General features: G+C 34.9%; 1 protein-coding gene across 1 annotated transcript; it reads right to left on the reverse strand.

The window, feature by feature from the left end:
• Positions 1–6,555: 6,555 nt before the first annotated feature.
• On the reverse strand, positions 6,556–25,182 carry LOC149793227 (uncharacterized). Its single transcript, XM_089966327.1, has 5 exons — positions 25,122–25,182; positions 21,706–21,765; positions 12,768–12,935; positions 7,105–7,324; positions 6,556–6,725 (listed from the first exon to the last, which is right to left on the reverse strand). Exons 2-4 carry the CDS (start codon positions 21,759–21,761, stop codon positions 7,138–7,140), a joined length of 411 nt encoding a protein of 136 aa, XP_089822453.1. The 5' UTR covers positions 21,762–21,765; positions 25,122–25,182; the 3' UTR covers positions 6,556–6,725; positions 7,105–7,137.
• Between the last annotated feature and the right edge of the window lie 885 nt (positions 25,183–26,067).

The following is a 26,067-nucleotide window of genomic DNA, read 5'->3' on the forward strand; positions in this document are numbered from 1 at the left end:
GATATGCAATAAATATTTAGAGTACCAAACAAATTGTAGTATAACTAATCTTACTGTCCTTAATTGACAAAAAATAGTTATCTGGTCACTTATTATTCTCAAAAGAAAATATTAAGGAAAATATTGAGACTTTTTAAGTTATTCAAAACTGAAATTAAACTCAAAAGAACAAAAGGTAAGAAAGACAAGTCAGAATAAGAATCAAAACGCGTATGCTTTATCATTGCTTGCTTTGCACATGATCAATGATTTTGATCTTTTTACAATAGTATTATGTAGCTTGCACAATTTAATTATTTTAATAATAATCATGATAGTTGCCAGTATTTTTATCTAGTTTAATTTAGCTAATACCTTGCATAATTTATTTTCATAACTTACATTTTCTGTAGGGATAAAATTTGCCACAATAAAGAATATATTGTACACTGTATGTAACTCAGTATCAGTTAGAATAAATTGTTCTTTTCCGTACTGGAACGATTCTACAGTTTCACATAAACACATCTGGATATATATATAACCGGACGTTATATATATATAACCAAACCGGTTCTAACGGTCACCCTAATTCCGCAATCACCTGTTCACAATGCTGTTTAAAATCCTCACCCCGGAGTAAATTGCGTTATAAATGTGCTGTGTATAGCGGTCATCTGCCTTTGTGCACAGCAGTTTCTTAACTAATGGTTTTTCCTCGCTCGAAGCGGTCACTAGAGCATATCGACATTTAGACCAACAAATAGGTCTGAGCTTTTTTTCCTTTGTCAGAAAAAAAAAGAAGAAAAAAAGCGGAGACCTACTTGCTGGTCTAATTGGCACTGACCATTCGGTCTATTCAGTTCATAACAAGAGTGACACTGGCAGTGTGAAAATGTGTTAATATGTCAAATTCAAAAGCGATGAAGTTTTTATGATTAGGGTAGAGGGTCAAAGCAATTCGTTTGCTGCATGATGAGAAAACTACTCGTGTTAGAAATGGAAGTCAAATTTTGTGCCAGTGCGACTGTGGATATTTTCATCTATTTTTTCTGTGAATTATAGCTATCTTTGACAAAAAAGTGCGTCTTTGAGAAGAGATACGAGTTACATCCCTTTTTTTATTAGGTTCAGCGTTCAGTCGATACTCAAAACGTGTCTGTAAACGAAGTTGAAGATTTGGTTCATGGGTCAAAAAGAATAGCCATATATGGCTTCTTTTGATTTTCACTTCTTGCTTCTCATTTAAACCGACTGTCTTCTGATAGTGGCCATTCCGGCAACTGGCTAATACAGCGTGAACAAACCGAGGTCGGTGTATACTTTTCAGTCGGTGATGATTTCATTTAGAAGTTGGATTAAAGTGAGCAGGATATAGTGATTTTGTATGAAACATAAACCTGGAAAAGAACAACGTATACCTGTATATATGATTTTGTTGTACTGTGCACATACAGTAGTAATAATAATAATAATATCTGTTGCATGGTATTTGTTCGTAAAACAATTTTAAAAAGGTTAACCTCAATACAGCGGTGGCTTGTATGCAACTGCCAGATATATATATATATATATATATATATATATATATATATATATATGTATATGTGTGTGTGTGTGTGTGTGTGTGTGTGTGTGTGTGTGTGTGCACACTGCAGCCTCGTTATTCCGGAAACCTCGCTATCCGGATATAATTCGACGGGAACGGAATTCCCAAACATTAATTTGCTTCGTTAATCAAGAAATCCGCGTTCCGGATTCGAAAGTCAAAATCGGGGACCAAAGTGTAAAATTACTTTAAAACTTGTTACAATAATCCGGAAATAATCTGTCCAAAACTAAGAAAATTCGAAAAATCGTGTATGAAAATACAGTCAGTCGGATAATACAGAGTTACCTACGCAAATTTGGATGTGTGTCAATGTATCAATCTCTGGTATGTTAAAGTTATCAATTGATCACGTGATCATGTGTGTGGAAAAACTAAGTAGCGTGACCATATTGTAACCAGCGATTGTAAAGGCAATCTCTGTTTTAGCTAGTCGCCGACGGCGGTTTTAATAATTAAATAGACAACTGGGATCAAATCGTCCACGCTTTTTGACATGACATATGGTAAATGAATTAAGTGTGTCATTAAGCCTCTTTGTTGTTTACCAATTGTATGTAACAGTTTATTGCTGGCTGTACAAATACATATCTTTCTGGGTATTATTATCGACCAAGGTTAGATGATACTGATATCGCTAGACTCTGAAACCGATATCCGTAACATATTTCGGTTTTTATATAATGATAACGGCAAGACCCTGTAGATACGCTGGTTTTGGTGATTCTGACAAAGGTGATCATGTTTCGTTCTTTCACAGATATACTACTCATTTACTTTAAAGTATTTGATTTTTTAAAGGAATGAACGGTCATGGATTCAAAATTGATTTAGCAATCTACAGACTTCGGGATATATAATAGGTACGATGCAGCCTCAGATGTGTTGTAACACGAAAATAATAGAGGCAGAGCCTCCTGTGGCTCAGTTGTTAGCATGTCAAACGTTTGATCAAAAGGGTGTGGATTCAAATCTGAGCACTGAATGGATCTAAATCAGCTATTGCTGTGTATCTTTATGCAAAAAACACTATGGAGTAGTGAAACATCATCACTCATGATCGACCTTTGTTTGCTTTTATCTGTTACTGCACCTTGAGTATGGCACATGGGGGACTTCCCAATTAGTGCATTTAATACTCTATGTAATTAGTAAAACTTTCTTCCATGGCTCATATTCTTGTAAAACTACATTTAAATATTGAAATATAGCAACATCCATTAATATGATATAAAATTATATGATATTATATGATTAGACAAGACACAATACACAACAATAATTCATATAATTATAGAAAACTTTGAATACTGTGTAGTCATAAAGTAATGAAAAACATATAACAATAAAAGATCTCCATGTATGATTAAGAAAGAAATTTAAATAGTATTTGCCCTACGTTCTCATTTGAATATACCGTTAATGAACTCCAGTGTAAAGACATACACCGACCTACATGCATACATGTTTCTCAAAATAACAGTATTGATAATATATATTAGATAATGAGCTGTTATAACATTTTCCCGCAAAACTACAATATAAAAAGACAACAACCTAAGCAGTTTCCTGGCTAAAGATATTTCATTTTTGTATACGATTTTCATAAAACTGTATTAAAAAAATGGGAGCTAAAACAAAAGGTCACTTTCTTAATAAAATAGCGGCTAGTGCCTCTTTAATGCGTGGTCTTCGAACATTATAAACTTTTGTTTGTCGATGAGTAATTGGCCTTCATATGAAAATACACGTGGGAAACAAACAGTATTTCTTTTACAAATATGTTTGAATTGAACATTAACTGCAAAATATCAAAGAACATCTTGAACCTCAATTACACTTTTGGCGCAAGCAACAACATCTCAAAGCCTATACTTATGTTTTAACACATCCTTATCATGCAAATATATACGATTTTCAAAATGGGGACTGTGGTAACCATACTGGACATTGGGCAGCACCATTTACATTTCAGACCAATTAAACATTATCAGAAGCCTTTCAGTGAAACCTCCATGTTGTTATGACCATCCATTTAGGAGGAGTAGCGATAATAAGATTTTATAGATAGCCAATGTGACGGCCCAATTGGATTTCCTACCAGCACCATATTCTTTACGACAACCTAGACTATTTTATGATTATGTGCACAAAGTTTCATAGCAATCCACCAGATAGATTAGAATTAACAGTGATAACAAACCTGTGTTAAAGGACTGATGGATGGGAACCATCCCACAAGTTGGTATGGTCTATGAGCAGCGGAGCTAAAAGGACAAGACCAAAAAAAGTACTGATTCTCTACCAGGCAAAAATAGTTTAAACCATCACCGTTACTTTTCAGCAGTAGCAAGCGTTTCAAATTAGCTGCTGTGGTATCATATTGGCATTATTGTCATTTTGGACCAAGTGAAATATAATTAGATGTACTTTTATTGAAAACTCAATGTGAATAATGTTGATATGACCATCCATTTAGGTGGGATAGAGATATCAAGGTTTTCAAGATGACCATTGTGACAGCCATATCATTGGCCATATAGGCACAGTTTTTATTTGTGATCAACTAACGATCATGAGAAGTCTTCTGGTGAATAGTGCATATCATTATTACTTTCTGTTCCAAACAAGTAGCGATTACAGAATTTTTAATACGGCTGCCAAACTGGATATCAAAACTGTATCATTTGCACTTAGGACCACCTGGACATAATAAAAAGTGTTCTGGTGAAAACCCCATGTCAGTACGATGTTCGGTGCAGGAGGAGTAGCAATAACAAGATTTTCAAAATGGTTGTCATGGCAACCATACTGGACATCAAATTGGCAAACTTTTCAGTTAGGCAAACAGGACATTGCAATTCATCTTGTGAAAACCCCATGTTGTTACGTTCCTCCATTCAGGAGCACTAATGATAACAAGAGTCTCAAGATGGCAGCTGTGATGGTCATATCAGACATCAGATTTGGCAATAATGTCGTTGAGAACCAACTAGACGGCATAACAAGTCTTTTGGTGAAAACCCTATGTCAATATGTCTTTCCATTCAGGAGTAGCGATAATAAGATTTATTTTCAATATGGCTGCCATGGCGGGAATTTTTTAAACCTCAGATCGGCATCATTTTCATTTATGACCAACTAGATATAAGAAGTCTTTTAGTGAAACTCCTCGTTGACATGACGATCCAGTCAGGAGGAGTAGCGATAACAAGATTTTCAAGATGGTGTCTGTGGTGGACATTTCCGAATACCACCATTTTCATCTACCACCAACTTGATTATGGGATGAATGTGTTTATAAATGTTTCATGGCAATCCTCCATATCGTTTACGATGATTAGCGAGAACAAACTTGCGCTAAAGTTAAGTCCGATGACAGATATAGGATGAAAGATCGCATTGGCTCTTCTGGTCCATATATATATATATATATATATATATATATATATATATATATATATATATATATATGTGTGTGTGTGTGTGTGTGTGTGTGTGTGCGTGCGCGCGTTTTAAGACCATTTTGCCATAACGTTCTTTACATGCACATATATTTTAGCTTCAAACCAAAGTAAATTGATTCATTTTTATTAATCTGCGGGGGGGGGGGGGGGGGGGCGAGGAGAAGAAAGTGACAGTGGAAAGAGCAATTACAAAATGTTTTGTCTTGGAAGTGACTGCTTTATTTTTTATCAAGTAATCAGAAGTTTTCATTGTAAAATTTCTAATAACTATGTGTTTCACAATTCATTAGTTCTGCAGTGATTATTACATGCAGCTGTCTACAAATTTTAATGTACATAATGGATGAATTAGATTGACATTATTCACAGCCCTGTGAAAGACGGGACAGAGGAGAATGTAAACGTACCATCAACACCCTTCACTTTCGATAACACAGTTTACAACCAGTCATATGTCTCTTGCTTTGGTAAGATTTATATGATTTGTTAAGAATTAAAAATATAATTTAAGTTGATATACTTAAGGGTTTTTTTATTAGTAGGTGAGTGAAGCTTTTTTCTGGAAATTAACGCAAAATTTCGTTACACGATTACCATACGTTAGCGAAAATAACAAGCAGGCAAGTCATTGCATCCAATCGAAATTAAGTTTTTCAAATTTGAATACTATTCCCACATGATTGAGACAAGGGGAACACACAACTTTAATGGGCTGATAATAAAGCAATTTTCCACTGCCGGTCCGTGTTTGCATAAATACCTTTCACTCAAATACACCTGTAATGGCTTCCCTCTGATACATAGTCATACCTTCGATGTTAAACTTACAAAGTATCCGTTTTAGGTCAATTGCCTCCACCATTTTCGGTCGATGTACAGTGCACCACGCTATTGGTTAGCTGGAATTGCACACTAAAGGAGCCAACTCATGAAATCCTATATACGTTGCGAGGACAAAGCACCAATATATCCGTTCGATCCGCCAAGGTGTAGATAGTGTTATAACATCGGAACCTTGGCTAGCGAAGATGTGTCATAGTCTGATTCAGAGGAAGGGGAGTAGACTTCTGGAAGACTTTCACATTTACGGAATCCATTAAGAATAGTACGGTGTTAGTCTTGCCCAAGCTGACATGCCTTGACTACACTGTTTACTGCAAAATTGGAAGGTGTGTAGTATCATGACATCTGGCGATTAATTACGAGTAGGTGATTATTTTATTGATTTTAAATTAACAGATAGGAGCGATGTTGTTTCTGCATTTAAGAAAGAAAGCACGTGGCGTCATCGTGGAATGGTTGAGACGGCTGAAGGTAAGGAAACTAATTTTAAACTGACCCAGTTTAGTTGAAAGTGCTCTACTGCGGTATGTCCTTCTATGAAGCGGAGCACGTGGACTGAAATTTAAACAGTTTAGGTATTCAGTGGTAAACAGAAAGGATGGTTCATCATAACCTAACTTTTTTATATTGTATGCTTATAACGACAAGAAGCCAACACTGAATTTGGTCTTTTATTATTCTTTGCGAAAATCTGCGAATAAGTAAGTACGTGTTATACTTGGACGCGAGTTATATTCATTAATTGATGGCATTCTGTGTAATCTGTCCCAGGATTTTGGCTGCATGCCATATGACATACGAGTACTTCATTTGATGGAATGATCTCTCTGGAAAAAAAGCATTTGTTGAAATGAGATTGATGAAATAATAGTTAAGAAAGCAGTACAAAGCAAAAAGTAGTATACATCTTTCATTTTCATGAGTTAATTTCCAGAAAAAGGCTTCATGAGTAAACTCATGAAATGGATACCAGTCATTTCTGATCTGAGTTAATTTCAGAAGACATATTTTGTTGCCATTTGTACAATTTTGAAACATTATTTAGAGTTAGTGCAATTTTCTTTCGTAGTCAATACTGACAAGTATGACTGGACAAATTATTCCCTATGACATCAAAACATGAAAATCGAGGAGCGGGTATGACAATATAAATCTGGATTTTTTGCATAATAGTCTTGCATACTGATGAAACTTAAATAGTTATACCCATTAAAGCTGTAATCTCTGGGTGGGTATCCATCACCACCATAGCCATAACCTGAAGGTATGCAACCAGGATGAACCATCCACTGTATTTGCCCACATTCTTTTCGCCGCATGTCGGCAGTTCTCCAGAATTCTACTGTACTGCAATCCTGGATATGCGCTATTGTAGAAGTCTAGTAGCCTCTTACCATACACACCTGATTCTCTGACGACTCGCCACCTACCAAGACATGTTTGTAACAATTACGGCAGTTATTACACACACAAACACATTGCTAACAGCTCAAATAGTCTTTTAAAAGGGGGTTTTACCTCACTAGTACGTTTTTCAATTACATCTTTTTCCAATATGACAGCGCAAAGTAGAGCATGCTTTTTCTTATTGAGTTACAAGCTCAATTAATACAATGGCCACTAGAAACGAACTTTATCAGAACAATTGTATTATTGGAAAAGGACTCGATTTAATCGTTGAAAAATGCAAGATTCATCTCAGTGCCCCCTTTCACCAAAATACTGGCTGAATTTGACAGATGTTATAATATTTTATATCCCTGTTTAGATAAATATGCTTCAATTGAAGAAACAATGTGGTATCAACAATGGACATCAGCAGATTGGTACACAGTTGGTGGCTATGAGATGGCTAATTCTGTTCGCGGGATTCATCCATTTGCAACGCCAGGAGACAAAGCCAGACGTAAGATTAGAATGATAAAACTATACATAACGTTGCTTTGCCTTTGAGGAGCATTATTTAAACGGGTCATAAGAAAGTACATTGAGATCACAACGGGACAAAAGGTTTTAGGTAAGGAAATTTGCCTTATAACCATAGATGGACTCGTGCACTGTTTAGGATGTTAAATAGAAAAGCAACATAATTTGGCATCTATAACTGACGTGTCCCGCTAGCAGAAATGTCAGCAAGCTGCCACAATATTATTTGCCTCAAGTGCTACCAGGTCTGGAGGTTTCTATTGCTGTTTAATATGGGGTGTTTGTTGACAATGTATTTTGTAAATAATCCTAAGATCAATTTAGATTTTATCCAGAACACGATATAAAACTGCATGACTGAGATTATGGCAAATATAATTATGAAGTCATCGCAATAAATACCATAGGAGTCTTTAACATGGTCATCTTTGATGTGGAAATCTAGGATGACTTTACTGATCTCAATGATTCTACAGAAGCAGAACTATCTTCGTTCCTGAGGAAATATCTGCACAGAAAATATTAGTATTTGATTTTAACCTGACTGCATTTCGGATAAATGGTATCATCAAAAGTGATATGTGATCAAGTTGGCCGCAGTGCTATCATGGAAAATATTTCCTACCACTTAAAACTAAATCACTTGTAAACATAGCTACAATAAATTAGTTGAGTGGCATACATCAAAACTTCAACAAATTATACTTGAATTAAAGAAAACAAAAACAGTAATAAATACTGTCTGAATTAAATGTGAGATGACTAATGGCTGCATATTAGATTGCTGATGACACTGTGGTAACTCTTCTACATGGCTTGAACGTCCAGTTGATGACTTCATAAATCAAGATGCTAAAGGAGCACAAATGCATAATATAAATAAATACAAAATTCCATAAAACGCAAAGGGAGTGTTGTCCTTGTAAAATCACAACTTTCTGATGCAAAAAGTACATGTAAAAAATGTATTTGCATAATCAGTCAAACTTCCTGATTTTGAAAAGTGACGACGTTTTTGAGTTCTATAAATAGTGCACAAGTAGATACCTACTTGAACAACTGCAGCTGTTACTGCAGAAGCTGGTGATTCCACGTAAATATGGGAGTGGCATTGGCGTTCATCCCAGACGAAATGTGTTCCATGTCCTGAACAACATTCCAGTCACCATAAATAATAACAAAGGAATTGTCAAAAGGTTTAAAATATCCTATTTCAAATTCCTAAACAAACTCAGCATTATCATCGTTATGGCCATAGAGATTCACAAAGGTAAATCTCGGTCCATTAAATGATAAATCTAGAATAGTGTATCTGCCATGAACATCGCATCTGTTTCTATTGATGCATAATTCAGAACTATTCCTAAACAGGATAGCAACAGCTGCACTACTGGTAGATTTAAGGCTAAAAAAACACTTATACCATTCAGCCGCCAATTATTTTTCAATCTCGTCTGTACTGTGTGTCTCCTGTACACATATAATGAATGCATTCTTTTGTTTTACCAAGCAGAACGTAACTCTTCTTTTTAAATTTGAACTATGCAGACCTATAACATTCATTGATACTCTTTTAATCTGGGTATCCATTACTAGTAGTGTGTTTTTGGTCTTAAGTTTCACAGGGCTTATATTAGTATGCATTACACAACCAATATCATAATAAGAACTCACACACACCTTGGGATACACTCTGACATAAGCAACCACAACATGTTTAAAAAAGTGATTAGTGTAGTACAATTTTATGCACCACTGGGTACATATATGACGTTGCCCCAAATAAAGACACATTAGGTCTATTCCACACTAGGGTGTTAGTATAGTTGTAATGTGTTAACATCAATATCGTGTAGCTATATGAAAAAACCTCAATGAAATGCCACCTTTGCTCATTCATTTTCTTCATTACCAAAAAATTAAAAGCCATTGTATAGTTTTCCATCTATTTGTTAGACATGTATCTGTGTATAAAGGTTAATGAAACATAAGACAGATATATACTTATATTCACACATGTACACACACACACACGCATATATATATATATATATATATATATATATATATATATATATATATATATATATATATATATATATATATATATATATTCCAAGTACTTTATGTATCTCCAGGTCTCTGCCCCAAAGAACAGCACGGATTTGACGTTGGAGTTGAACAGTCATTTTAAGCTTTGTTTTTAGGTGGATGTTATGATCTGGTCTGAGAGTGGTAAAGGCATGGCATGCTTTGGCAATCCAGGCCTTGACATTTCCTCTGTTTACAAGGTTGCCAAGGGTATGTGATCTTATCGACATTATTAATGGCTTGAACTCTGATAGAGTACAAGTGCATCCTGGTTGGTTCTGATTTTCAAGCAGTTTGCCTTTCCATGATCTCAAGGCCGGTAGTTTGGCTATGGCATGTGAGCTCTCTGTTTTTAACTGCACATGCTGGCGTGTGTGTGTGATAGCAGTCCAATATCATCTGCAAAGTCCAGAGCTTTCAGTTTTCAGGTCAAATTCCACTGTATTCCTTGTGGATAGTGCATTGCCATCTACATTGCCTAGGTTATAATTAGTGAGAATATCATTAGTGAAAGTAAGCATCCTTGCCTGATGCCAGTGTTAACAGAGAAAGAAGAGGACATGTCTGTGGTGTGTATAACATGACAGGACGTGTATTTGTAGCAGCACTGGATAATCTTTAGTCTTCCTGGAATGCCATAGTAGATCATGACTTTTCAGGTCATGCTTCTATCTTCCATGTCAAATGCTTTCCTGACGTCAGCAAAATTTGTATACAGAGGTAGCAGCCATTTTATTTCCTGTTCTATGATAATGCAGACTGTTGCTGTCTGATCTGAACATGACCTCCCAGCCTGGAATCCTACTTGTTCTTCTGTCAGCCTGCAATTTACTGCAGACCTGGTCCTCCACAACATCAGCATTGTGAGAATTTTCCGTTGTAGGAATAAAAGCTAAATACCTCTCCATGTCTAGTAGTTCTTAAGGCCTCCTTCCTTTGGAATCTCGACAGTGCATCCCTTCTTCCACTCTTGTGGCACCTCTTCTTTGTCCCATATTTCCTGTAGAAAGTCAATCAAAATGTCTGCTGTAACTGTATCATCTACTTTTAAGGCTTCTGGTGGGAGTTCTTCTGGGCCAGGGGCTTTGACAGCTCTTGATTTTCCTGAATGCCTGAATGACTTCTTCCTTGATAATTGGCCATATGGTGAGTTACAGATCCTTTCCCTCTCTATGATGGGTGGGTTTTCCACAGGTGAGCCCCTGAGCAAGCTGCTGAAATGTTTATTCCAAGCTGTTCTGCCTGGTTGTTCAGGATATTTCCACCCTTTCTGCTTAAGACTTGCATGTGTTTATTTTACTCCCTAAAAGTTGTCATGTGGTGTTGTGGAAGATCCTCATGTCATTTATTTTTTTCAGCATTCTTTACATCTATGGCAAGCTATTGGAAAGTTCATGCTTATCTTTCCTCTAGTACTTCTGGACTTCTCATTCTTTGTCTTGTATTCCTCCTGAAGACACTGTTTCTGTTATCTAGTCTTTGCCTGTACAAGTCTCTGCTTGATTTCTTGTCTGTCTTATGTCTTCTTGATTGTATCTTCTTAAGGCCAAATGATGAACTTCTGTCTTCTAAATATCACGATCTCCGCACAGGATGAAGTGAATGTGCCTCTTATTTGTTCCCACTACTTTTCTTTGGAGCCATCATCAAGGTCAGCAAGAGCCTATGGTGAACTCTCTTATTTCTCAACGTTCATGAGCATGGAGGTGTCATATCATGGGTGTTTCTATCGTCCAGTCTTCTTTATGCTGCTGATTCTTGTATTTAGTTTTGCCATCACCAGCAAATGGTTTGAGAAAACATCTGCTCTTCTACAGACCCTCAAATCCATCAGAGTCCTCTTCCATATGTGGGAGATATGAAGGTTGTTGGTCTGATTCTTTGCTGTTGAATCTGGGGATTTCCATGTGACCGTTTGGATAAAAACAATGAGAAAATTACTGTCCCACCAATCATACGGTTGTACAGCCAACACATCAGCAAAGAGCTCTCCGTTGTCTTTCATCTCTCCCAGGTCCTCTTTACCCATGATGAGTTCCAATCCAATGTTGTTGCTGCCCACTTCTGCATTCATCTTGCCAATCACAAGTGTGACACACCACTATGGTACTCAGTCAGATACGCTCTGAAGCTGCTCATTAAAGTTTTCCTTGGCTTCCTGGTCTACAAGGTTGGTTGGAACATAGGAATTTTTGCTTTCTTGCTCAACATCAGTCCCACTCCATTCCTGTAGTCATCATTCTTGTTGACTGGTCCTGAGCAGAGATGTCCTGATGCCAAGGGGATTTTGCCTGATGTTGTCCATCAAACTTCACTTAGTCATAGGATCTCCAGCCTGTATATGTACATATAGTGGTAACTTGTGCTGTTTTCCCAGTAGTGTACAGAGTTCTCATGTTCCATGTCCAGTTCCTTGCAATATTCTTGGTGGAGAGAACATCTGTCGCTCCTTCTTGGGTTTGGCTGGTCTTCTTCATGTGCTCTGGTTCATTCTGCTGATCCAATGAATATTCTGCTGTATTGGTTTTTGTAGACTGGCTTTTTACAATGGTGGGGGTGCTATCCCCATGGACAACCATCCTCATGTCCCACCTGGGCGTTGGACTGTTGATGACGAGTTCAAATGGTTTCATAACTGGTTCATAAAAATATCAGTTGACCATTTAGAAAACCTAGGATGATGAATATAAAGTGGAGTTTCATCAGCCCTTAATATTCAATGATGGCCCGATGTCTACCTAGGAAGACATTAAAACCCTGTATTGCCAATGTTAAGCTTTTCAGAATGTAGTTTCATAATAATAAACAATGTATGTTGAGACCTTTTGCAAATAAAACAAATCTATTCTTACCTCTGATCCAATTCTGTGATTATTTCTGCACATACATAAGTGCCACCATTTTCCCTTGGGCCTTTCTCTAACAAGATCCTTACTCCCCTATTTGTTTGAAGCAGAACAGCCTGATGGGTAAGGCCCCATACGTTACTAGCCTTTCCTTTGTCAGTTTTGTCGAGAGGTCTGAAATGGTACCATTGAATTATTTATTTTCCCTGAAACCTCAATATACAGCACTCCCTTTCATTGACCATTTTTTATGTGTAGTGTTTGTGATCTTGTATCTTTATCAGCATCCACCAATTACTATCCCTGACAGAATTCAACCTTGCATACTGATGAAACTTCAAAATTAGCAGTGGAAGGGAATTAAATATAGCTATCTGTTTATTGTGTCAACATAGTGTTAAGTAACATACCATTTCCCTTGACAATAATTTTTGTCAACTTAACCTGATAAAAAGGTATCAAACATGTAATGCTTATAAAAAAAATGAACTCAAAACCAATCCTTTTTTCAACATTTTAATTGGCAACATGACATTTTCTTCTTGTATCCAAATGGTGCCAGTTTATATTTAAATAATGTATCTTGGTTGTTAACTGTTCCTTTTGTATATATTGCTCTTTCTAAAATTCAAACTAAAATTAAGAATCCAGTTCAAGACTGAGTTCTAGAATTTTTCTCAAAATTGCTCTTTAAGTTTATCACTTGCTTGTTTTGCATCTTTTATCTTAGCATGTTTATAAAAGTATATATGAAATGTAATTTTAGTATATATATATATATATATATATATATATATATATATATATATATATATATATATATATATATATATATATATATATTCAGTGAATGAACATCTCTACTTTTGCACCAAATAATGTTTATGTCAAGTATAATACAGATATAAACTATACTACATGCCACATTTTTACAGAATAGCCTAAGCTGAAATGATCATCACTTGCTATGTATACATGACTATCTTGCTGAAAGACATTTCAAAACATAGGTTTTGGAGAAATGAAACAAAAATTTCCATATGCTGCTAATAGGCATTATTATTATTATTATTATTATTATTATTATCTTCAAATTAGCTGCTGTTGTGGACATCCTGAATACCAGATCTGCACCATTTTCATTTAGGATAAACACTTAAAGTCTTTTGGTGAAAACTTCCATCTCAGTAGCAACAAAATTTTCAAGAAAGACATCAAGGCAGCCATTGTGCATTGATGCCAATTTCATTTAGGTGCAACATGGTATCGATCATAAGAGGTGTATTGGTGAAAAACTCAAGTTGATATAACCATCCATTTGGGAGCAGTAGACAATATTTTCATGATGGCCACTATGGTGTCCTTATTGAGTTATCAAAATTTTAATTCAGGAACTTCTTCCTAATGAATACCCTATGTTAAAATGACTTTAAAGAGGAATACAGATAACGAAAACTTCAACATGGCCACTATGGCAATACTGTACATTAGATCAGCACCATTTCAATTCAGGACCAACAAGATATTATAAGACGTAATAACCTCATGTCGACAATATTTCCTGTTTTGGAGGAGTAACAAGACTCTTAAGATAGCTGTCATGGTGGCCATATTGGATATTAGATGCAAACCATTCCCATTTAGGACCAACTACAGTTCAATGTCATAAGAAGTCTTCTGGTGAAAGCCAAATGTCCATTATGACCATCAATCTAGGAGAAGTATCTATAACAATTTCTTTTATGGTGGCCTCAGATCAGCACATATTTCATTTTTGACCGACTTGATAGCATAAGAAGTTTTCTGGTGAAAGCCCCATGTCAATACAACTTTTTCCCAGAAGTAATAACATAATTTTCAAGACAGCTGCTGTGAAAGCCATATTAGAAATCAGATCTGCACCATTTTCATTTAGAACAAACTAGACATCATAAGAAGTATCTTGGTGAAAATACCATGTCAATATGACTTTCCATTAGGAGGGGTAGCAATCAGATGATTTTCAAAATGGCTGATATGATGGCTATATTTACAGTACAATCAGCATCATTTTCGTTATCACCACTTTAGCATCATAAGATGTCTTTTAGTGTAAACCCCATGTCTTTTAGAGTAAACCCCAGATGACCATTTTTTTAGGAGGCATAGCAGTAACTTGATTTTCCAGATGGCTGTCAATTTATTAGATGACAGATAGGCACCATTTTTCATTTCAAACCAACCAGACATCATAAGCAGTCTTCTGATGAATGTCAATGTGTCTTTTTATTCTGGAGTAGTGATAAGAAATATATTTAAAATGGATCCATTGGTGGCCATATTGGACATCAGGTTGGTACCATTTTCATTAAGAAACAACTGGATATCATAATAAGTATTTCAGTTAAAAGCCCATTTTAATTTGACCATCCATTCTGGAGAAGTGGCATGATATTCAAGATGACTGACGTGATGCCCATAATTGATGTTTCAACAACATCATTTTAATTTAGGAACAGCAACACCAATGGGTGAATGTGTGTCTAACGTTTCATGACAATCTTCCAAGTACTTTTTACGAGGTGTAGTGATAACAAACTTGTGCTAATGGATGGTCTATGACAGCAGAACTAAAAGATAACAACACAAACAACCACAAGCCAGTTTCTAATTCTTCTTGTTTTCTAAGTATATAGAAACAAATGTAGTCATTTTAGGAAAAGTCATATCACATATCTGTAATTTCACATGTCTCTTCTAAGGAAGTTAAAATATTCATTCACTCAGGTTATTTTAATCAGAGGGTACAAAAATTAACAACAGAAAAATGTTAAGTTACTCCTTTGCTTCACAAAAGTAACATAAATTCCAAATATCAACGTCTGGGCATAAAGACATAAAAAAGAAGATAAATCAGGTTAGGATTTTCTTGTACTATTTTGGATTAATTGCGGTTTGAGCTAAAAATATCCCTTCTGACTATGTTTAAGATTTAAAAATGGATACACTGTATAAGTGGATGAAAAATTAAACTTGAGAAGAAGTATACGTGTCAAACTTACCCAATATAGAAAAACCTAATAGGTAATAAATGCAGTTGCATCAGTTGATAAATGAAAGGAAGATGTCCATTGGTCAGAACATAATCATGTGATCAGACCCAGATGTGTTTATTCCTGTATAAACTGTCCGGAGAACTACTTTATACTTTTTAAGGTCACACGCAAAGTAGCTAACGTAAACACTGAACAGGAAGGCATACACACCGCATGCCTATAAAACGAAATAAAACGGTGGGTTTATATTTAATTAGAAAATTGAACAAATTAATTTGACATTATCAAATAACATATCTTTTCTGTTTTTCTGAATAATAATAATTCATTCTTTGACTAGATTTGAAAAAAGAAAAGTTGGGAAGCTCAAAATCTGATCATTGGGGTTACAGCACTTGCACATCAGCTCATTAGATATGAATTTAAAACTATTATGTAAATTGATACAGGGATTGGGAGGAGGTGTGTCAAAGACTAACATTATAACAATAATGGATTCACAGTCCTACGATGTAAGATGCCGACCTTGATAGTTACAATGTGGGTGGGTGGTTGGGAGATCCGTTACAGCCCCCATCAAAACTATCCGTGTCGATGTCTTGCACTGTTTGACTACTCGACCCCCATCACTACAACCGTTTACTGATGATCTTAATTTCATTTGCAAAAGCCCCTGCAGGTAGCCTAAACTGTTAATCAACACGAAAATAGATTTAAAGATGAGGAAACTGGTTACTCATGTGTCTGGACAATAACGATTCAGCCAAGTCACAATGAACTCTTGATCACAGGGGCTCATATCACTGCTTGTAAATAGCCTGTCATACATGTACTATATAATAACTACAAGAGAGGACACTTGTCTCCTTGCTCATGTGAGCTATTTAAGAATAAACGCTGATGTAGCTTAATAAATTTCGTACCGATATTTAGCTCTGGCATTCGTCTGTGTATCCTATCAAAAGTCTGACTTAACATCATACCTTTAAGGAATGCCAAATCAATTTCCCATGCTACCGCTCAACATGGCCCTGATCGTGCCGCTTAATATGCAAGAACAACATGCTGAATGGAATACTGTCCTCTCACTGGTTAAAAGAAAATGACGGCCTGTATTTATTTATAACTTATTTCAGTTGGCCAGTGAGAAGGCAGTATGCCATTCAGGGCGTTGTTTTTGCATATCAAGCTGGCGCGATCACGGACATGTTGAGCAGTAGCATGGAAAAATGATTTGGCATTCCTTAATGGTATCATATTAAGTCAAACTTCTTATAGGGATACACAGTCGAATCCCTGAGCTAAATATCGTACAATATGTATTAAGCATTTATTCTTAAATAGGTCGCACGAGCAAGGAGACAAGTGTCCTGCTTTGTAGTTATTATATAGTACATGTATGACAGGTCACTTTTTAGCAATGATATGAGCTCATGATAGCATCAAATCCAAGAGTTTTCATATTTCAAACAAGACAACAGTCTTTGCTTTAAATATTGAACTTCTACTCAGATCATATATTCCAATTTTGATTAAGGCCACACTGTGGAATGTCCCTAACCTTAGATCACCTACCATGGTAGAATTTTTTGTTTGATATTGGCGTAGCTATTATGTTGCAGATGGTGAATCACCTGTTCTATAAATAGCTACAACCAGATGCCTAAACAAGAATTCATACACTTAAACAGCTTCTAAAATTGATTGGAAATATCTTTTTTTAAAAATAAAACAAGAAAAAATAAATAAAATTATAAATACTTGCAATTATAAGATTATAATGTCATATTTTTCTGAGTTCATTGTGGCACAAACTGCCAGTTGCCAATCCACATTGGTTACATCGGGCGTTATTTGCAGTGTGATTTGGCAACTGATAGTTTATACCACGATAAACTCAGAAAAAATAACATTAAACTCTAAATTAAAAGACAAATAGTAATAAGTTATTGATGGCCAAAATATTTGTATTTAAAACATATCCTAAACATGTCTTGACCTTGAATATGAATCATGATGGATTCCCAAATACTGGAGTAAGTAAAAATGTCATAAGAAGTCTTCTGGTGAAAGCCAAATGTCCATTATGACCATCAATCTAGGAGAAGTATCTATAACAATTTCTTTTATGGTGGCCTCAGATCAGCACATATTTCATTTTTGACCGACTTAAGTGCTGGGAATATCAATATTCTGATTAGGATTTTTTTTTTAAAAGTGGTCAAAAGTAGCTTTTACATTAAAAGGTGTAAATGATTGATTCTGATCTGTCCTCTCCCAAAAAAATTATTAAAACAATTCACTGGTACTAAACCTACTCTAAAACTGTATCTTTCTACAAAGTTTAGCATCTGTTCATCTCATATAAATTGTACACTTTTCTCTTATTAATTGCAATTTCCTTGATATTATATGGTGTGTCAAGAAAGAGAAATTTGTATTAAGGAACTAGCAAGAATACAAACAAGTAGAGGGGTTAGACAGTTAGAAGTGGGATAAACTGCCCTGTAGGTTCCAGAGATGATTCCGGGTCAATTCGGCCCCCCAAATTATTTTGGACCCAGTCTTTCTGTCTTACTATATGGGGTCAATTTGACCCAGACTCATTTTAGACTGGTTCATCTCAGCCTTCTGTAATGAAAATGCTATTATATGTTATTAAATCCTTTAAGTTTGTTGTTTTCTGGAACAGTAAGTAGAGACATCAACATTGAAATAATAATTCAAATAAGTCACCAAGGATTTTATTTTTAAATTGTGGTGAAAATTATATGTCTATATTTCAACCATCATATACATTCTCAGTGTCACATAAATGTACACCCATAAACAATAGCTTTTTATGAACAAAATACAAATTAGATTTAACAGTGCTCAAAAAAAATGCTTTGACACAGGCCTAGGTCTGGCAACTAAAATAAACTCACAAACCCTGACTGAAAGTCCACAAGCCTGGACTCCAATTTCCACACGCCGAAAATTTATATGACCTGATTGTCATGAATTGCCGCTATTTAAAATGACTAAGGGATAGTTTTACATCAGTTTGAATCACGACTGTTTATCGTTTATACATGCAACATATAATGGACAAATAGTGAATGTGGTGGTGGTTCTTTTTCTTCTATTTTTTAAGATTACGGATAATTGTTATTTTCTGGAAACACGACCCTGTCAGTGGGTTTAAGGAGTACAAAATCGTATATTTAGCATGACATGCCATGCTTCAATTTGATTAAAATCAAATCTCAGCTTCATGTAGGACAATGGTGACCTGATTTAGATTGCGCCATGTTATGGTGGGTATGTCAACATCTTGAAAATACATTTGCACATTTCATCAGCATGATCAAAGTTTCCTCGAGCAAATTATAATTTTTTCCAACAAGCCCGACGGACATCTCTCTTACAATATATGACAGGTCCGATCTAAAATTAGAGGGGCCACGGACATTGGGCTACCAGAATTTTTGAGAACTGTTTAATAATTTTATATGTTAATATGGTATATGCATATAAAGGACACTTTTGGTCACAGATTTGGGCTCAATTACAGCATAATTGGTATAATCGAGTAATTCATTACAATTAAACTGTATTTGTAATTGTAACTGAACATCGCCGATATGGTGTAATTGTAACTGTAATTGAAAGTCTTGATTTGCGTAATGGCTCAATTACAAGTCAATTATAAAAGCAAAGATAAATATGTTTTTTTTAAATTCCAAATAAATTCTAAAAGATGAGAAAATATACAAATTTATCTTAACTGCCAGTGTTAGGCTAATAATTTAGGAATTACTATAAAATAAGCAATAAAGCTAAGTTTTAGATAAGAAAACTATATAAATGATTTTACTTAGCCTTCTATGGGATTCAGACTTGGGTTCAGTTACAATGTAATTGGTGTAATTGAGTAATTAATTACAACTACACTATATTGGTAATTGTAAATGAACATCAAAGATATGGTGTATTTGTAATTGTAATTGAACAGTCATAACTTTGAGTAATTGTAATTGTAACGGACAAATGTAAATCAATCCAAGTCTGCTTTTAGATCATGCAATTTAAGATGTGACTAGAAAAAGAAAGTGATAAGAACAAATCACTAAAAAATGGCCGAGTCCAGACAGGCCTGCGTAAAACACTGTCCAAGGTGAAAATGATTGAGATACAACATGCATTCATCATCAGAATAACGTTAAGTTTCATACATTTGCAAAATGTTAAATACTGACATCCTGTCAGGATTAGATTGTGTTATTTTTTAGTCCTTTTTAATCAGAATTCCACCACAGTTCTAGGTTGTTTTAAATGTTATTCATATATATATATATATATATATATATATATATATATATATATATATATATATGTGTGTGTGTGTGTGTATTTATTAATTTATTCAAATTGTCATTCAAACTCAGACTAAAACAATGGCCTTAAAAGTTCTTTTCTTGGTCCCGTCTTGAAACGAGTGTCTCTTGAGATGAATCATTATTAAGTAGCATACGAAAAGAAAGGATGATATGATGTAATTATTGTATTTCTTGTGATGATTATGGCTGAGCACTCCTTTCCAGTGAGCATTCAGTTACACCAACAGAACTGTATTAAAAAACAAAAAAGACATCTGCATTTGGAGGATTTATGTGGCAGCTTTGAATGTGTCAACGTACAGTACATAACATCATTACTCGATTTAAATCCAATTTTTATATTCTGCATTGTGAGTAATACATTTGTGTCATGTTTTTCTTGTATTGATTTTATCACAAAATGTTTTGCTTATGATATTCAGTGTTTTTGCTTCAAGAAAATAACAACATTAAAAATAATATTTGTCTACGTCATTTCTTCCTTTATTGTTAATTAAATTCTTAATACAGTATGGCCAAAATGACTCAGGGTTAAATCAACCTGATAAGAACAGTACACCAAAACAACCTGGATTGAAACACCAGGCCGAATCGACTTGGTTCCAATATGGTTCCAGACCACATCAACCCATTCCCCAAGAGATCAACTGTCAAAAGCAATGTTCGTCTCATGACGAAACAACCTTTATGATGTACATGTCTGTGTTTTATAAGTTAAAAGCCTGTGTATTGGTAATATCTTAAAGAGGACACCATCCATGAATAAACCATACAATTTCTTTTCTTTTAGTTTTAGTCATGCATTCATTTGGTATGAACTGACCCTCCATTTTATTCCCTCTAATGACTGGGAGAGGTCATCCCTCTAATGACTGGGACAGGTCATCCCTCTAATGACTGGGAGAGGTCATCCCTCTAATGACTGGGAGAGGTCAATACTAATTGTAAAGTTTTTGGTAGTATCCAATATTCAAGATTTTATTACCACCACTGCATGATGCATCTCATTTTTTTGTCTCAGTTTATATTAATGATATCCTTGGTGTCCTTCTCCATCATGCTACATGCTGACAGATCATTCCAAGTTGAATCGCACATTTCTCAAGTTTTTACTACAATGGATGCATGCAATATGATTCCTAAAATTTTCTTTCTTTATATAGGAAAATTCTTTCCAAGTTTCACTCTCTCTCTCTCTCTCTCTGGGACCCCGAGTGGCCGAGTGGTCTAAAGTGCTCTCCGTAACGGATCACTGCCATCTCACCTCTGTCTGCATGGGTTCGAGTCTCGGATTTGGCTAATGTGGATATGTGAGAAAGCTTGTCAGTAGCTTCTCGTTGGTTGGTGATTCTTTCTGGGGTTTTCCCAGGTTCTTCCTCCACCATTAATACTGGCCGCCATGTATAGCCTATCATGTGCTGAAAAATGGCGTTAAATCCTACAACAACAACAACAACTCTCTCTCTCTCCCCATGTTAACAGATTTTACTAGTCAGTGGCAAATTTGTGTGTATAAAAACAGCTTACCTTTCGACAAACCATGCATAAGTAATTTCCAGACTGAGTGGAATTTGGCAATTCATGGAGCTGTGTATAAAAAAAAATGTAACAATATCAGACAATGTTTGACATAAATATATATCAGTTGAAGTTTTATATAAGTATGACTGAAAATGTTTTCTCACAGTTTTCCAAGGAACAAACAACTTATTTATTAGTTGGTATCAGACTAGTGAGATTATAAGGTGATGTATAAATCAAAATTCTATTTGAAAAGAACCAAATGATTTTAAATTTGATATTATACAAGTATCTTTGTGGCACAAATTTATTAACAAATCTAAAAATGATTCAAAGCATATAGCCAATATCCTTCAGAAATGAAAAATGGATCGAGTGTCATCTGATTAGAACATGTTCATGATACCTATTAGCTTACAACTGAATTAGGTGTGACTTTAAGTTTCTGATCAATCAGGAAGCTGAGAGTGTAAAATAATTCCTGAAATAAGCAATTAAATTTAACTAAGAATTCTACCATTCTAAGTTGTCTGCTTGGGAATATTTGTTTTTTTATCATTTGGAAAGATTGATGGCTTTAATAGTCTAATCCAGAGAGGAATTAAATGCATAATTGGAGATGATAATGCAACAAGACCCACCCTGAAAATTAAATATGAAATATAAGATGAATATTAAATGAAATAAATGAGTAACATTTCCAAGGCCAGCCTTAAAGCCTGTGAGGCTCTAGGTGCCACACTGGCAGAGGGGCCTAGCCAATGGAGTTACTGTAGTATGACAAATTTTTTTGTCAACTGAGTGCAGTGCTGCTGCCTTGCTCACCTTGCCCTTAAGGATGAAACGTACAAGGGAACATTTAACATTTGACTAATCTGCACATGTGTAGATGAGAAATTTACAACAGCAAGGCAAATAATCACATAATATCATAATATCAAGAGAGGGAAAAATGTTGAGGAAAATGTATTCAAGATGAGACTTTAATGCTAAAATCAAAATACTGATGCAAATAAAAATTATAATGAACCTATTATAAGAACAAAAGGGGAAGCTGAAGAACACAAATGTATACAAGTTCCATCATTAGGACTTGTTTTACCATTTTATTTGGTAAGCTGAGAACAAAAGCTAATACCTGTCAAAAGTTTAAAGAAATAACCATAACAAAATACTTGCTAGGATAAAGAAACTTGTCTTCATTATCTTAAGTACAACATTTCGTTTTAGGGTCTTTCTTTGCCTTAACAGAGAACTGAAGCAAAATCAAAAGGATATAAAAGTAGGACTAAATATAGCTGAAGTCATAATGAAAACTGCCTAATGTATACTCACTGTACTTTTTGCTGAATAATGAATTTGCAGATAGATGGCCTGAGAGAGCTATGCCAAGAAAAGAAAAACTCACTGTCACCATTCTTTTTTTAATCATACCCTGAATCAACTGATTGGTTACCTTTACTTTTGGAGTTTCTGTGTAGACCTATAGCACAATAGTTGATATATTCTATTAGTTAGGTCATTTATATAAAATGTACAGGGGTGACGAACACTTGTTTGCATTGTTTATATCACAATAGTTGATATATTCTATTAGTTAGGTCATTTATATAAAATGTACAGGGGTGACGAACACTTGTTTGATTTTCTGAATCCATGGGTAGATTACATCACTTACTTTTACAGACTTGATTTCTTCAACTTCTTTCATTTGTAAAAGGATCAGGTGGGGACTTCAAAACAAAATTTTCAATAGTTTGGTTTGCTCTAAAACAATCTGCAACAATTTCATTCTGCAGCACAAATATGACAGGTCATTTATCAGAAACTAATCTGTCGACTGGAAGAAATTTTCCTAATCATGGGGGAAAACAAGGTTTCCCTATCTTCTGACATCTTCCTTAGGTGACGATACAGATCACACAAAAGACATACATGCGTATACAATGAGTGATAAATGTAGAACTTTAAATATTTTACAAAGCTATCCAAAATAATAAAAATGTTAAAACTAAAGAAATGACCAAAGTAACACAAAAATTGTACATGTTTTAAAAGGGGGCTGTAGATGTGCAATTAGTAACAGAGTTAGTTAGCATATCAGCTGGGTACTCTAGCTATCCTATTAGTAAATTATTTAAATAGTGATTTACTGATGAAACAAAAATGACTTCCATACCTTAAAACAAGAGAAAATCAAAATGATGATCTTAGCCTGCTGATATTATTAGTATCAATATTTATACTATTACTGATGATAATAATAATAATAATAATAATAATATTATTATTATTATTACTGATGTGTCAATTTGTTCACATTTTAAAATGTCTCTTATGAGCTTCAGCTCAAACTGATTTAGACTTCCATTTATATTTAGCACCATGCAGTTTAATATAATTGTTGAGAAGAATGTTAATTTATGTGAAAAATTATTCCATACAGGAAACTTGGAAGCTACTGATTAAACTTAAAACCTTACATACATCATTGTATTTATCAATAAATACTGTGAAGCAAAGAAATAAATGTAAAACAATTATGAAAAATAAAGTCAGTCTCAGAAAGAGCATTGTAAAGGTGTTATGAAGACAATTTGAAGCACATATTCTCATGTAATTTTCTCCAGAGCCAATTCTCTGCAGCAAATTATCTGTAAGTAGAAATACCACTCTAAAGCAATTTTTTGGGATAAAATCTATTTTAGAATAAGCATTTCAGTGACAATATGAAAGAGGTATCTTCATATTCCTATTTGCACCTATTTAACAGAATAGAAACAAAGAGTAATAGTGCTAAAATTAAATGTAAAGACATTAAGGAATGTGTAACTGAATGATCTATAATATACCTCAAGAGTAGAAGAAAGGTTACAATGTAGAGGAAGTACAATGCGTGTTTCCCCAAACAGTATTTTTTTTTTCTTTTCAAGTCCGATACTAAACAAAAACAATTTCGGGATATGAATGAATATAAAAATTCATTCAGATTCAGACAGAATCAAATTAAGGAAAAGGTGACTAACATAACAGTGAGATTTTATAATCCTGACCAGTGGCGTGGTGGCATGAGTAAGCAGATGGGGCAACGTGCCGAAGAAGACAGGGCCACGTGCAACAACAGGTCTTGTCACGTGCATTTTGGCGCCCCAACAAGTGCGATTTTGGCGCTCTTTCAGCTTTGGCGATCCGCAGCGCCGGGCCATGAATCCAGGGGCCCACATGGCCACCACGCCACTGATAATGACTCATTAATATTTTCATTTTCATCCTGAGAAAAGGCCGATACCTACTAAAAAGTTCAAATATGGTATAATCAAGAGGCAAAATACTTGAATAGTGAAAGTTTAAGTTAAAATAACAGCAAAAGTAAATCAAACATAACAAAAACTAATGGAAATAATTGATAAATGTATCCTCACTTAATTCTTTCAGCTGATTTTGACGTTAATGTGGCGAACAAAAGGTATCGAGTAGAGCAAATAAAGTTGGCAAGGGATTATTTCGTAATTGAAGACTACGATGTGTCCTTTTCCGCTATTATTGTTTAGTAATTAAGATTTTATATATTTGTAAGCTAGGTGTTTTCGGGCTTGTTTTGATCTTGAAATTGTTGTGAGGCATGCACACCTATACTTAACAGTATTTATACTGAAATACTAATAGTCGGCTAAGAACAGAGCTAGCCACCCATAGCAGTAGACATGTGGGTACAAGGTAAGTAGAAATACTTCCAAAATGGCTTGGATGTCAGTTATTTTGAATTCACCAGGGTCTTTAGTGCACAGCGATTTTCAAAATTATCACTTGCTCAAATCCTAGCATTCACACTTTGAGCATCACTTTGTATCAGAAATCACCGTCGGACATGAAAAATGCATTTTGGGGCTCGGGCGCATAGGCTTCATTTGATATGACTTTTGAGCTTTAATAATATAATTAGGCAGGTATATTCAGCATCACATTTGTGATGAGAAACGGGCCCATGCACCCTTAATGGCCTTATGAAAAACTGCAATTTATTTATAAGTGCAGTTAACCATATCTGCTTTTTTTTTTGTATATTTGTAAGTAATTATCGAGCATTAGCGTTATTATACTACACACTTTTTGTTTCCCATGACCATCGCTGGTGTATGGAAGACTCAGTGCAGAGGAGGTAACCACTTTTTGCACCTCCATGTTTGAGCTACTGTATTTGCATGAGGATAAAGTAGCATATTTTGGGCATAACTTGCTTGATATGTGAAAATAATGTGGATTATCAAGCTCAGCAGCCCTGTTTTAATAAATATTATTCATATTTCAGAACAGACACAAAAACATTGCATACATCATAAATAAACCCAATGTAATGAATGGTGTATG

Source organism: Sinohyriopsis cumingii, chromosome 8 (assembly GCF_028554795.1).
Source record: "Sinohyriopsis cumingii isolate HCF-2022 chromosome 8, ASM2855479v2, whole genome shotgun sequence".
Classification (NCBI taxonomy): Eukaryota; Metazoa; Mollusca; class Bivalvia; order Unionida; family Unionidae; genus Sinohyriopsis; species Sinohyriopsis cumingii.

Coding starts and splice junctions, on each gene's coding strand:
- LOC149793227 (XM_089966327.1), bottom strand. CDS start 21,761: ATGAATTGCCAAATTCCACTCAGTCTGGAAATTACTTATGCATGGTTT. Junction 12,936..21,705: donor TATGCATGGTTTGTCGAAAG/GTAAGCTGTTTT, acceptor GTACCATTTCAG/ACCTCTCGACAAAACTGACA. Junction 7,325..12,767: donor ATCACAGAATTGGATCAGAG/GTAAGAATAGAT, acceptor ATGTCTTGGTAG/GTGGCGAGTCGTCAGAGAAT.